The sequence below is a fragment of the Solenopsis invicta genome, chromosome 13, assembly GCF_016802725.1.
Source record: "Solenopsis invicta isolate M01_SB chromosome 13, UNIL_Sinv_3.0, whole genome shotgun sequence".
Lineage (NCBI taxonomy): Eukaryota > Metazoa > Arthropoda > Insecta > Hymenoptera > Formicidae > Solenopsis > Solenopsis invicta.
Window position 1 is genome coordinate 373,887 of NC_052676.1, and position 13,335 is coordinate 387,221.

The 13,335-nt window shown below is 36.0% G+C and overlaps 1 protein-coding gene across 4 annotated transcripts in view; it reads left to right on the top strand.

Moving 5' to 3' along the window:
- The window catches only part of LOC105199583 (beta-1-syntrophin), a 209,892-nt gene that overhangs the window by 107,751 nt on the left and 88,806 nt on the right, over positions 1–13,335 (top strand). For all 4 annotated transcript variants that reach the window (XM_039456744.1, XM_039456743.1, XM_039456745.1 and 1 more), the window contains one exon: positions 10,929–11,117. In XM_039456744.1, coding sequence (XP_039312678.1) covers positions 10,929–11,117 — 189 coding nt within the window. The remainder of the gene's footprint in view (positions 1–10,928; positions 11,118–13,335) is intronic.

Consider the following 13,335-nt stretch of genomic DNA (forward strand, 5'->3'; position numbering starts at 1 on the left):
GGGAACAGCGATTCCCGATTTTCCACACTTTATTCGCTCTTCCCTCTAGTTCGGACATTATCGTCGATGATCACTGCATCTTGAGATTTCTTTGAACGAATACTTTCTCTGCGCCGCGCTGCGTTTTTGTGAGATGAGATATCCTTTTTTACTTTTGTCAATTTTTGTTAATTAAATATTTCTTTTAATAATTTTGTCTTGCGAATAGCGATGCTTTAGCAACATTTGACAAACAAGGTTGTCCAATCGCGTTATATTTTGATAGCGCATTCCGGTGATTAATTAAAGTCAGAAATGTAACACGACAATCTTTGTGACATCTCTGATAGATTGATAAATATAAAGGATGAAAAGTAACATTAAAAACTAAATGACAGATTATGCTATATTAAATTGATCGAGAAAAATATAACTGTGAACTTTAATAATCATAATGAATAAATGTCATGACGCGTCCAATCTAGAATTGTTCAACTTGAATGAAAAGTATTAATATAAAAGTATCGATCTATATTTTTAACATTGCTATTGTATAATAAGAAACAATTGCTCTCGAGTGAGCATTATTATGAAAAGAATTAAATAATTTGTATGTAACAGTTACAATTCAACGTTAGCATAATTTGTAGTATAATTATCTGTATAATAATATTCTCTTGTCGAAAAGTTATTTTCACAAAGTGTTCACAAAATTTATAATTCTCTCTCCCTCTCTCTCTCTCTCGTGTGTTACATATACAATTTTGCAAACTCATTGTTTGTTAAAAATAAAAATATATTTATATAAATACAAAACTTATAAATAGAACTATAATGTTTTAAAAATTGAATTTTTAATAGTTGAGTACCGTTACTGTATTCAATAAAAAAAAGGAGCGTGGAAAAATGATTATAATTGAAAGTGCTCACAAAAATGCAATTGCAATTTTTTAATTGGTGCCGGCAATGTGTATGTGCAAAATGTATTTTGCATGAATTGTTCAATAACAAATTTTTGTTAAATTAATAAAATTAGTAATTACTTTGAACGATTTTGCATTATACATTTAAACTTGCATATCCAGTATATCATGTACATAGCATACCTAGTAATAAAATACTTGTATGTTAAATTCTGCTTTGTCCTTTCGTGCTTTAGCCACATTTTTTTATTTTTCTTCATTCCTCTTCTTAGAGTTCTTAGCCGCAAATGGAACGGCTGTTTCGTCCTGAATTTATTACAAGCCCGTGAATTTCTCCCGAGTCCCATTTTCTCTTATTTCGCCTTTATTATTATTATTAGCATCCAGCGAGGTCTGGCCCATATTTTACTATCCCCAACCTCTCTTCTACGTCTTCAGTCGTCATTTCCCTTTCCCCGACTCTCCCCATCTCTCTCTCTCTCTCTCTCTCTCTCTCTGGCTTCTCTACTTTCTAGCCTCTCTCTCACTCCGTTTCCTTACACATTGCCTCTGGTTAACGTTTAGCTTACGATATTCCAGACTTTAATCGTCCTTCTGTCTCTTTTCACCCTGTCGTTCCTTATACAGTGATCATTAAGTACTGTGCAACACCATGAAGTAGAAGTGAGGGTGGCGCGTGTTCGTTCTCTAAGTAGAGGGGTGCTTGTGAGTGATGTAGACTGTGAAAGAACTCGAGCAAACGCGCGAAGGGATGGAAATGAAAGAGGGTTGACGCAAAGCGAGACTGACTAGCTGACTGCCTGTTAATTTTATTACCATCAACTTTTGCCTTTTGAATTTGTCAAGAGATACATATGAATTGGATATAGGATGAAAGATTTTCTTCAACTTTACAGATCTTTAGATCTTTTCACATTTTCATGACATGATTGACTTGAGAAATATTGTATGCATTTTTAAGAATTTTCGAGTTTTTACTTTTTAAATGTTTAAATTTTAAAAGCTTTGTACCTTAAATATGTAATCCTGGTGTAATTTATAACAAATTTTACAAACTTCAAAAAGTTTTGAATTTCAACACTTATGAGCAATTACAGCACGGAGTGAATCTCTTTGATTTTTGCAATAATTTTTTTACCTTTAATATTACCCAGAAATTACAGAAAGACAAGATCAACCTGTACACACTCATATACGTAAACATGTATATTTTAAGTAAAGATTATTAAGTAAAGAAGGAAGTGCGAAAGCCGTAACGGACGATGTTGCTTCGCGTAAGAAAAGTAGAAAGCTAAGCTTATTGAATACGCAAACAAATATAAACATTTCGAGTGGCTAGTCGTCGACGTCCTTTCTTAAATAAATCACGTCGGGTGTAAAAGACATTTATGATATAAAAGACGCGCGTGCGTGTGTGTGTGTGTGTGTAAGAGAGAGAGAGAGAGAGAGAGAGATACAAAGAGATAAATAAACATGTGAATGGCAATGTTGTTAGCATGGCAATGGAAGTGTCGCTTTTTCAAAAAATATTTTATTCTGAAGAAACTACACTCTTTTCGTTCAAATTTTATTAATAAAAGTGTATTAATAAAATATTTATATTTTTTATTAATTTCATCACGAATAATCAACTTTTGTATTTTGCATTTTAAAGATAAATATTTTTCGGATATTTCATCATGATAATGAGATTTACATACACAGACTGCAAATTATTTTGTGTGTATTAAAAGTTTGCGATAAGTTTCTAATAGGAATTTCTTTCGCTCTCTCTCTCTCCCCCTCCCTCTCCCTCTTCCTCCTACCCTCTTTCCCTTCGTTGATTTTAATAGAAACAAGTAGAGCTTAATAAGAATGTTTTTATAATTAATAAAAGAGTAAAAGAGGGAAATAAAATTTCAAATGACAAGATAATATCAAGAAAGAATCATTTAAAAGTGACGATTACGAAAATTTCCACATAGTCGCGTTATATTGAATATTTCAGCACTACCTTATCTCTTCTATTCGCGTGTTTTCAGTGCTGTCCTTTCCTGACAAGGAAAGTTTTAGAACCGGAACAATTCACTGGGCAAAAGCTCCACGAGAGAAAAAAGTCTCTAGAAAAGATAGATAAAGATGCGGAAAGAAGAAAAAGAGAAAAAAGGGAAATGTAGTCTGAAAGCATTGTCCAGTGGTGACGATGGGTCCAAAGATGCGAAGAGAAATCTTGGCTCGCGATATTTTTTACAATAACCTCCGTGAACGGAGGAAAGTCTGATGATTTCGTAAATAAAGATTATTTTTGTTTGTAAACTGAAAATACGTTAGCATGATTGATATAAACATGCATAATATCATCGTAACATCAAATGCTTTCATGACTAATGCCTTTTTAGCGGAACTATAAGAATATATAGAAGAGTTTATATAAAAAATTACATTCTACTTTCTTGAAAATTATTAAAAATTAAGAGACCGTTAACATACTTTTCCTAGTATTTTAAGAATTATTTGAATTAATTTATGGAATCTCAGACTTTTAATTAATAATTTATAAAATTAATTTTGTTGCAGAGGCGAAAAAGAGTATGTTTTTATTTTTTTTTTTTTTAACAATAGAAACATTTTTAATTACATTAATCTTTTATATTATTAAAAGATATTTCTTATTTTATTTGTAATACTATTTTAAACTTTGAAAAAAATATACGATATTTAAAAAAAACTATAGAAGATGGAAAAATTTTTTACTAAAAGAATCACCTCTTGCTAAATTCAAACTCCAATGAATGTTGAAAGAATGTATTTTTTTACTGAATAACACTTTTTACGCATTACGCTATATATCAACTTAAACGCAAAATAAAGAAAAAGGGATTTGCCGGATATTAAAAATAGCTTCCGTCGGCAACGGACACGCGGAGATCGACTTCCACTCTCTCGTTTTATTTTATTTTTAGGGCATCTTGAAAATCGATTGATCTCTTAATGTCAAGACTAATAAGACTAATAAATAATTTGCTTATATTTTTCTGTGTTTAGCAAGAAAATAGAAATTATATCGAATTTCAGCATCAACTGAATATATAAATATATATGATAAAAATATATGGATCTTACATTTTAATTTTTGCAATTTAAACGTGTTGAAAATTTGCAACATAGAATTTTGATCGTTATAGAATATAGTGAAATAGAAATAAATTGTACAACACGTAAAAGTTGTTGCATAGCATCAAAGCGTTTCTTCGCGTCCGCGCCACTTGGATTGACCTCACGCGAGAATATTCCATTTCGCGGCCTTTACATCCACGCGTCATCTAATAACGCGAACGCACGGGTAATGCTCGGTTGTTGACAGAACAGGATCGACAATCAAATTCGGGATATCGACGTACCCGGGATTCGTACGTCCGTCCGAGCGTAACGTGACGCCCAGGCTGGCACGAAGGGTCTCTGCGGGAATAAGGGAATAAAGTCGATCGTTCGCCCGCACACGAGGGCGGTATCCCTCGGGCGTTTCAGTGGGATCGACAGGTGGTAGCGGTCCTTCCTACACCCGCTGCTCGCCGTGTGTGCCGAGAAAATACCCTTTTCACGCGAAGGTGCCATTTCGTGTACGTCGTGACAGGATCCTTTGACGTAAATCATATCGTTTTCGAAAGCGCTTTTCCGATCGCGAACAAGCATCGAAATAACGGGAATAAAATGCGCCGGGGTGAAAGATTGCACGAACCTTTTTCTATACCTTATGAGTTTTTTGAGAAAGTCAGCGCGAGCTGTGTTTCGTTCAATCAAATTTTCAGTCAAATTTTATACATAAAGACAAAGAAAGACAAAGTTACATAATTTGATTTGATCACACTCCGTGTCACGTGAGATTCACGCTCAACAAGCCCAAATTATATTTTATTTTTTCTTTTTTGTATCTTTAAATGCAAAATTTTTCATCGATGACTAGGTTTGTGCATAAATTTATAATAGTAAATTTATCGAAATATATGAAATTATTTTCCAGTTTGCCAAGAATAGCATATTTCTGACTAAGGATGAAACACACACGTTGCATTCTCTTTATCCAACAATACATGAAAAAATTGCAACGGTAAAATTAGAGAGAATTTTCCACATCGCTTTCTTTCATTTAGATTCATTAGCAAATTTAAAAGTGATGTGTGTCAAATAAAATATTTTATTTAATTCTTTAATATTGTTTTTGTCTTTGGCTTGTTAAAAAATAATTGAATAATTATTATGCAATCGTTAATATAATGCATAATTTTAAAAGATGTAATAGTCATGCTATCTATTCTTGCACTAAAAGCTCAGGTTATTTGATTTTTATTTGCCCGATTTTCATCTACGCACATTTTTCCCTCGTTTCCTTCGTATCGCTCGTTGTTGAGTGAATTATTCGTCGGACCCGCCTTTATCAGATTAAACGTTCTCCCGGCAACGCTTCCGAAGGAGAACGGCTGATCCCATCAGATTTTTGCTCTCGGGCAAGTGGTTACGAGAAGCCGCCCAAGAAATCTGCTCTTTTCGCCATTGCCACAGAATAATCGTATGATTCCCATAAGAGGAAGTTTCGCGAAATCCTTTAGATGCGAGAATATATCAAAGCTCTTTTCTATCTCTCTCTCTCTCTCTGATTCTTATTATACAATATATTTTTCTATAATGCTACAAGGCTAAAATTGCTCTTTTCAATGAATTGGTAGATTTTTAAGGAATCGCTCAACTTTGCGCGTTTTACAACACCTAATTCATTTTGTTGAATGTAACTGAGATCACAAAAAGTAATTTTTAACTTTATTATAATTTATATCTTTATATGCATACGTTTCTTTTCTCTTTTTTCTTTTTTTCCACGTGTCCAAAAAACATACGAAAGATGTAATCAAGTTGAAATTAACTAAGCATGAAAACGACCGTGAATATAAAAATTGTGAAAATTGTATGCTCCTTCGATTGGAAATATGTGCGCGCGTGTCATATGACAATATGGATAAATTTGTACGATAAATATGTGTAAAGCGTACATGTGACATGCTAGGTGTAGTAAGCTATAGCGAATGAGAGTTATGAGAGTCATGCTGTGGAAGTAGAAAGAGAAAAAAGAATTGTGACAAATTACTGATACTCGTACGGTATCATATATAAAATATAGTTATTATTAATATAATAACTATTAATATAATAATTTTTGATAGATTGAATAGATAGCAAAGTGTATTATGTACTTATTTATGCTCTTTCATTATGTATTAAAATAAATGTTATCATCATAGGCTATACATATAGATTGAGAGAACAAATTCGCTCAAGTATTTAAAAATTTACCTAAACACAAATCTGAAAAAAATTTTGTTGGACCGTTAAAATAATTATGAAGGATAATCTAGTGTGATGAGTAACGTTGCAAAAAGTTTTGACATTCTACCTTGAGTGTTCTACATAATTCTTTGAATGGTGTAACAAAATTATTTTTAGATCTCTATCTAGTTTAATTTTTTAAATTTTAGATACTTTAACGAAACTATTCTTTTCATGTACGTATGTATTTAAAATAATATGAAAATTTTTAGTAAAATTTCAAGTAAAAAGTTGATAATGATGACTGACTGATTTGATAAGACTCACAAGTTACTAGAATAAAAATTCATAAATATTCATCATATAATATTATATTGGAATAGATATGGAATAATCTACGGATTAAAATATATCCATTTTTCAAGAGTAAATTTATCCAATATGCTTACTTTTGCATTCATCGAATCGTATAATTTCGATTTTATACAAAATATATACTGCTGCCAATCGTTCGGCTGATAGCTCGCGCGACATTTTTTCTCAACTTTCATGTCGCGCGCATTTCCTGCAACCTCGTTATCGACAGGATATCATGTTCCTGAGATATGCGATTTATGGAAAAGTGACAGTGTTGAATTTAGGAGGGAGATCATACAGACTATCAATTGAAGCGATTTGTTGAATTTCGATTTATGAAATTGAGAAAATACATTCTGCAGTTAAAATGTAGACAATATGATTGCAATTATTTATAGAAAGTGTAATACAATTAAATGTTACCAAAAAAATTCGAAACAAATGGGTATTTTAAACTTTTTTTTTATATTTCGAAGATTTAAGATACTAAAAGTTTGGGCTTTTACTAAGCAGAGTTGAGAATTCATTTTTTCTCAAACTTTGCTTATCGCGAGGTGAAAGGATGAAAAGCAAATTACGAAGACTTTTAGCCTAATGCCTTTTTTTCGGATGTTTTGCGGCAATTCTGTCAGGATTTATTGGGACTCAAAAATCTGTCGAGAATTTTACCCAACGTAGAGAACGTTTCGCTGTACGGGAATCCTTTGAGAGAAATTCCTGGAGGCTTTACGGTCGCGGAGAAAGAAATGGGTTCTCGCCTCGTAAGGGTTCGCAAGATCCGAATCCTGTTGCCAATCGCAACAGGAGAATTCGAAACGAGTATCGGTCCCAGGACGAATAGCTAGACACGCTCTTCGTGGTATCATTCTCTCTTTTATCTGTACAAGCCACAACATTCGCTTTAGAGATATTCTGCCGACGAAACAAGATCACTGGTAAAAAATAAAAGTGCAACCAATGTTAAATTAACGGCGAAGCTATAAGTAAAATATTTTACTACGAAATGTAAAATAATAATATAATATTTTTTAAATTTGCGCGTGAATATACTTTTGATGTATTACGTATAAATTTTGTTTTTATATTTTTTTAATAAAAAAAAATATTATTTAAAATATGTTATTTTAACGAAGATTAAGATCTGAAGAAAATTTACAATTGTACTAAGCAGATTAATGATAAACTTTTGGCCGCATTTTTTGTAAACTTAGTGCAAATATTTGAATTGTGCATTATGGTCCTTCGATAGGATCCGTGACGTATAAAGATCGAATTACGATCTTGGGATCGAGCCACGATCGATTTACTAAATATAGGCGCGATAGCCGTCTTCCGGTTTATTAGTTTCCTATCTGGTCGTACAACGAGGATGACGCTATGGCATCCTTCCTGGATGCAGGTCCAGCTTTTGGGACGAGATGGGCTATTGATATGCGGTACGCGTGGCCGCCATCGAAACGCTTTTTCCAGACGCAGGAAACGGGAGAACGCGATTCAACGGGTGCGATTATGGTCGATTGATTCGCAACGCTGCACTGGCTATCCAGCAGCAGCGTTTTGGTTCGGTTCGACGGCGAATGCGAGCAGAATGTGCCGATGAAGCCACGTAGTAATAGGTCCTCTCGGACCAATGATTTTTTTTTGTTTTACAAACTTGGATTTCTTATAGCGTAAAAGTTGCTTGTTCAGCCCCAGCATAAGGTTACTTGAAGAATATAAAAAAGATTTAAATTTGACATTTTTAATCCCAATTTTTATAAGTGCCTCACTGATTTTTCTTAACTTCTAATGCAGTTTACTTACAATTAGTTATTTTTCAATTAATATGTATTACAGAAATTTTGCGAGATATTCTGCGACTGATGATATAACGAGTCTGAAGAAAAAAATGTACACAACGTACATTTTATATAAATAGAGCGCAAATTGCACGTTATTTAAATATAATACTCATTAAATCGCGAGATTAAAGAATTTGTTAAATTAATAGTATTTACCGACTTATTTAGATGATATTCATATATGAATTTTTTACCATTCTTTTAGCAGCATTTTAAGCATTTGATTTACATTTTGTACTTTCGTATCGTTTCTATTTGGTTTGTTTCGTCACATATGCAAATGAACATTTTATTGAGCATATTTGTAAGTTGGCAAGTTGGCAAGAGAAATCATAAATGTCCAAGTCTATTCGACTGGATCTAAATGCAACTAGACGAGTCTGTAGCGGCTGCCGTTAAACAATACCGTTAAACAAACCTACGTGAAAGCTCAATCAAAGCTTACCGATCTCCTCGTCACATCATTCCGCGACACTATGCTCGCCGACTCACAAGCGGTACAATGCCATTCAATCCCGTCGTGAATTCTGTTTTGTCAAAGGTCGCTCCGCGATTAACAGCTCGCTGGCGAATGAAAATTAGCAGCCTTTGCTCAAATTAACGACGGCAGGCAAGACTTGATTAATTCCGACGGCACTTCCTCGCGCGATGAATGCGTAGCGGATTAAGAGCTGCAAACCTGCAAGGGAGGACACAATTTCGACGCAGCAGTTATGGCGTGGGATTTGAAGCGGTCGAAGGCCGAAGAGGAGGAAAGCAGAGGAGTAGAAAGGGGTTGGATATATCCGTAGAGTTATGGCTGGTATGAAACCCATAGCAAATGATGCAGGAATACGTGACTGGCAAGCGAAGCATTGCGTTGCGTTGCGTCGCGTCGCGTCGAGTCGAGTCCGGCGGCGCCGCTGCTGCCGCCGCCGCCGCCGCCGCCACCGCGGCGTCCCGATGCCTCCTGCCTGCCTGCCTGCCTGACCGGCTCGATGTAGCTGCAATCAGCAACGTGCACCGTCCACGGCACCGAAATAAATTCAATAGAAATACGTTGCGCGTCGGCATACGGCAGCTAGGTCGCGGAGAGTACGTGCGCGCATGAAAAGTTGGACGGGAGCTTGATCTTCGCCCGTGCTCCTATCCACCGAGCTTTTAACCCTTTCACCGCCAAATTAATTCAACGGAACATTCCTCTAGAAATTGCCTATACTCGTTATATATAGTTTTTCGCAATTAATAAATTAGAAACGACATAAAAATTTTCATAATTTTCCAAATGCTAATTAATGGCTTTGTTTTAACGACTGATATCAATTCTGTGATAAATAATTGTTAAATTATATACAGTGTGCTACGTGCTTACGTATAGAAATAGACGTGTGCTTCGCACATGCGCGTGCACGCCACTATTTGATACAACAGTTTAATGTAGATAAATCCTTGTCATAATTTCCATAAAACTAAAGTCATAGGCGCTCTGACGAATGCTGATACATTCAATCAAGGATTGGGGCGATCTGCGGAAATGTCGTTTGTGATCGAAAGGGGGTAAATACAGCTGGCTGCGCATACCGTCCACGTGAAGCCTTATGGCAAACATATTGGATCATCGTGGATACGATACATCAGAATTCCACTCCCGTCTCGCCGCTGTCGCCACGTGACGTTCTCCATTAAATTTCGCGTAATAGGACCGACAAGATGTCGACTAAGCGGAGGAGCCCCCGCAATTTGAAAGGTCGATACTCCATTTCCGCGACACGACTTTCGTTTCAGAGTCGCGCGTCTTTCAAAAAGAAAGTTGGATTTTCGTTACCCGAATTCTCGCAGGTCCTTGAACGCGCCAACATTTCAGCTCATACGAGTAATGTAAAGTACGTCAAAAGTAAATTGCTTTTCTTCGTTATAAATTTTTTTCTTCTTTTTGACGACTCACAAGCCTCTCTTCGATAATGGACTCATTTGTGAATCTGCAGTCGTTTCTTTTGAATGAAGATGAAATATAATTTGAAAAAAAAAGGAATAAAACATTTATAATATTTCTTTAATATTGTAATAAATTGTAATTCTGTATGCTGAATGTAGACTATAGTGAACAAGATAAATACAGCTATAAAACTACGCGAAGATAAATACTTTTCTATTATTTATTTTAAAAAATCTATTTTATTGATGGAAAAGTTTAGGCTAAGCTTGGGATTACCACAATTAACTTTTAATTACTAACGATATATATCAATATGATGGAATATTATTTTATCTGCAGTGTACATGTGTATTGATATTCAAACACATTGCATAACGATAAGAAATGCTTTTTGAAATAAGCATTTATAAATATGCGTATGCGCAAGTTATTGGACGAAAAAGAAAAATAATAAAAGTTTAAAAATGTAAATGTAAAAATGTTAAGTAGACGGATGTGTTACGTGGGACCATCATCGTGAGAGTTTAGACAGAATTAAGAAATAAAACATAAACATTGATATTTTTAGCTGATGTAGTTGGCGAGAGACTCTGACAACGTGTTTTCTCGTTGCAGTCAAGTACCTGCGGGAAGTGACGCCGTACTTCAGGAAAGCTTCGATCATCCAGGAAGTGGGCTGGGAACTTCAGCGCGGTTTCCTGAGCGCGACGCCGCCGCCGCCAAAGTCACCACCGCGGGCGGATACTCGTTATCTGCCATTACAACTCTGCAGACTCACCAGGGCGCATCCCTCTTCCGATCCCGGTAAGTCTTAGCCTCGAAAAGTCGATGCGTGGTTTGAGCAGCTTGTCTGCCGTGTAAAGATTAACTCGTCGGTTGTGCGGTCGGATTTGGAGACTCGAGGTGGGAGCAATTTCCCAATTTGTTACAACGTGCGTTAACTAAGAGGAGGATTATCACGTGATATCAAATGTAGCGTACTTTTATTATTTTGAAAAAATCCGTCGCGAACCGTCGCGCGTTTTATACACTCATTATACACACATATGCATAGGTGTTTGCACGCGTTTATGTGATAGTCTCAGTGTTACATGAAACGAGCGAATTAACAAGAGTACTTTTATCACTGTTTCAAATAACTTGTGGAGGTATGCCCGTATAAAAAAAATTGTATATTTGTTAACGCGATATGCATCTTCAACTTGTGCTACTTCGACATCAATGTTGAAATCAACAAATTTTCCTTCAACGGAAACAAGAAAATAAATTAGGACTCGTTAACTAAGTAACTATAATTACTTTATTGGAGTCCTCTCTGCCAAAGAAGTATTGAAGCGATTAAGGCGAGAGAGTTGCCGATTACTTCAAATTTAATCTAAAACTCGAGGACGTTCGGAGAAGAATAAACGTGAGGAAGGGATGGAAAACGCAAACGGATTGCGCGTTCTATCGTCTTGATTAACGAAGTAGTGCAATCTAGATCGCGGTTGAAGAGTTTAGGAGAATCGAGAAAGATCTCGTTTACCTATTTGCCAAGCGCAGCGACGGTGGTAAATGGCCTCGCGGAAGGATAAAAGTCCAGTCCTTCTATCGGAGACAGAATCGCCTCCCTCCGTCTACGTAGTGATAAACTGGGGATGAGTTAGCACGAAGGGAATATCTCTCCCCCTTGGGCTCGTAGTGAGTTAATGAAAGGCGAATGGCTCCTTAATTCTGTAAAGCTTCTCCGTTCTTCTCTTCCCCGTTTACTCTAAGCGCGCCGTCTCCGTTCAGGGCCGCTCGTGCAAATTTTCACCTCTCGAGGATTGTTAGCGGTGTCCCATATGTGACACGGCGCGCGGCGCGCACTAGTAGTTGTCTTTTGTTTAAGCAGTTTAGTCAAGTGTCTTAATTATTTCACTCGTATTGTTCTATACTTGGTTATAATCCGAAAATGATAGTCCTATCTCGACTGTTCTTTCTTCTCACTTGTAGACGTTTCATACAAATTTCATTACAAATGTACAATTTAAAAAATTTCAAGTCAATGTGAGGGATGTGCAAGAGTCTAAAAAATGGTAATGGAGTACATATAATTACGCAATCCTAATAATTTTTACGTAATAATGAAATAAACAAATATAGTCAAGCACGTTTTTAATAAATTCTCTCGCACTTTTAAAAGATGATAACTTTGTTGAAAGTCCGAGTGTCATACGTTATCTTAGAGAGAGAGAGAGAGAGAGAGAGAGAGAGAGAGAGAGAGCGCAAAGTTAAAAGAATTCCTGAGGTTAAAGGGTTAAATCCGACCCTGGGACTCTTCTGGACCGAAAGAAAAACCACGAGAGAGAATAGCTGCGCTGTTAAGAGGAGAAGGCAGAAGGGAAGAGACAAGCGCGCGGTTGGCGCCGAGAGGGGTGGTGACAGACGGGATGGACAGTAAGGGGTGGCTGTGAGCTAAGAAACGCAATCAGAGACGTGCCGTATCTCTTACCGGCATCTCGCTAAGCCATGTCATAGAGTAACGCTTACTGATATTTTTGTGTGCTGATATTTCTTAAATCAAGCGGTAGCACCCGCATTGCGGTATAAAAATTTAAGCGATCGTTACAATCGTAATGTTATTTAATGTTATTAATTTTGCGTATATATGCGTATATATTGCAAACAAAATTGCAAAAGTAGTTTTGAATTTCAACGTGATACTTATCGCGATTCTTATCGTCAGAAATGGAGAGTCGATAGTCTCGTCATGTTGGATCTCTCTCGTTAATTTTCGTTGGTTACTTGTAACGATCTCGCGGACAGCGAATGTGCTGCCATTGAACGTTTTAGTCAACGATAAATTTTACAGCCGATGCAGTAAATTTTATGTCGTTGCCGCGACGATGATTACATTCATATTGCCTCGATCGATGAACGTGAATGATAACAGGGCGATAAATTGGACATACGCGCGCAAACTACCATAATCCTTTTGCGTTAAAGTACAAGTAAAATCTTGATTGCCAAAAAATGAGATTTATGGTATTGGGAGGAACGA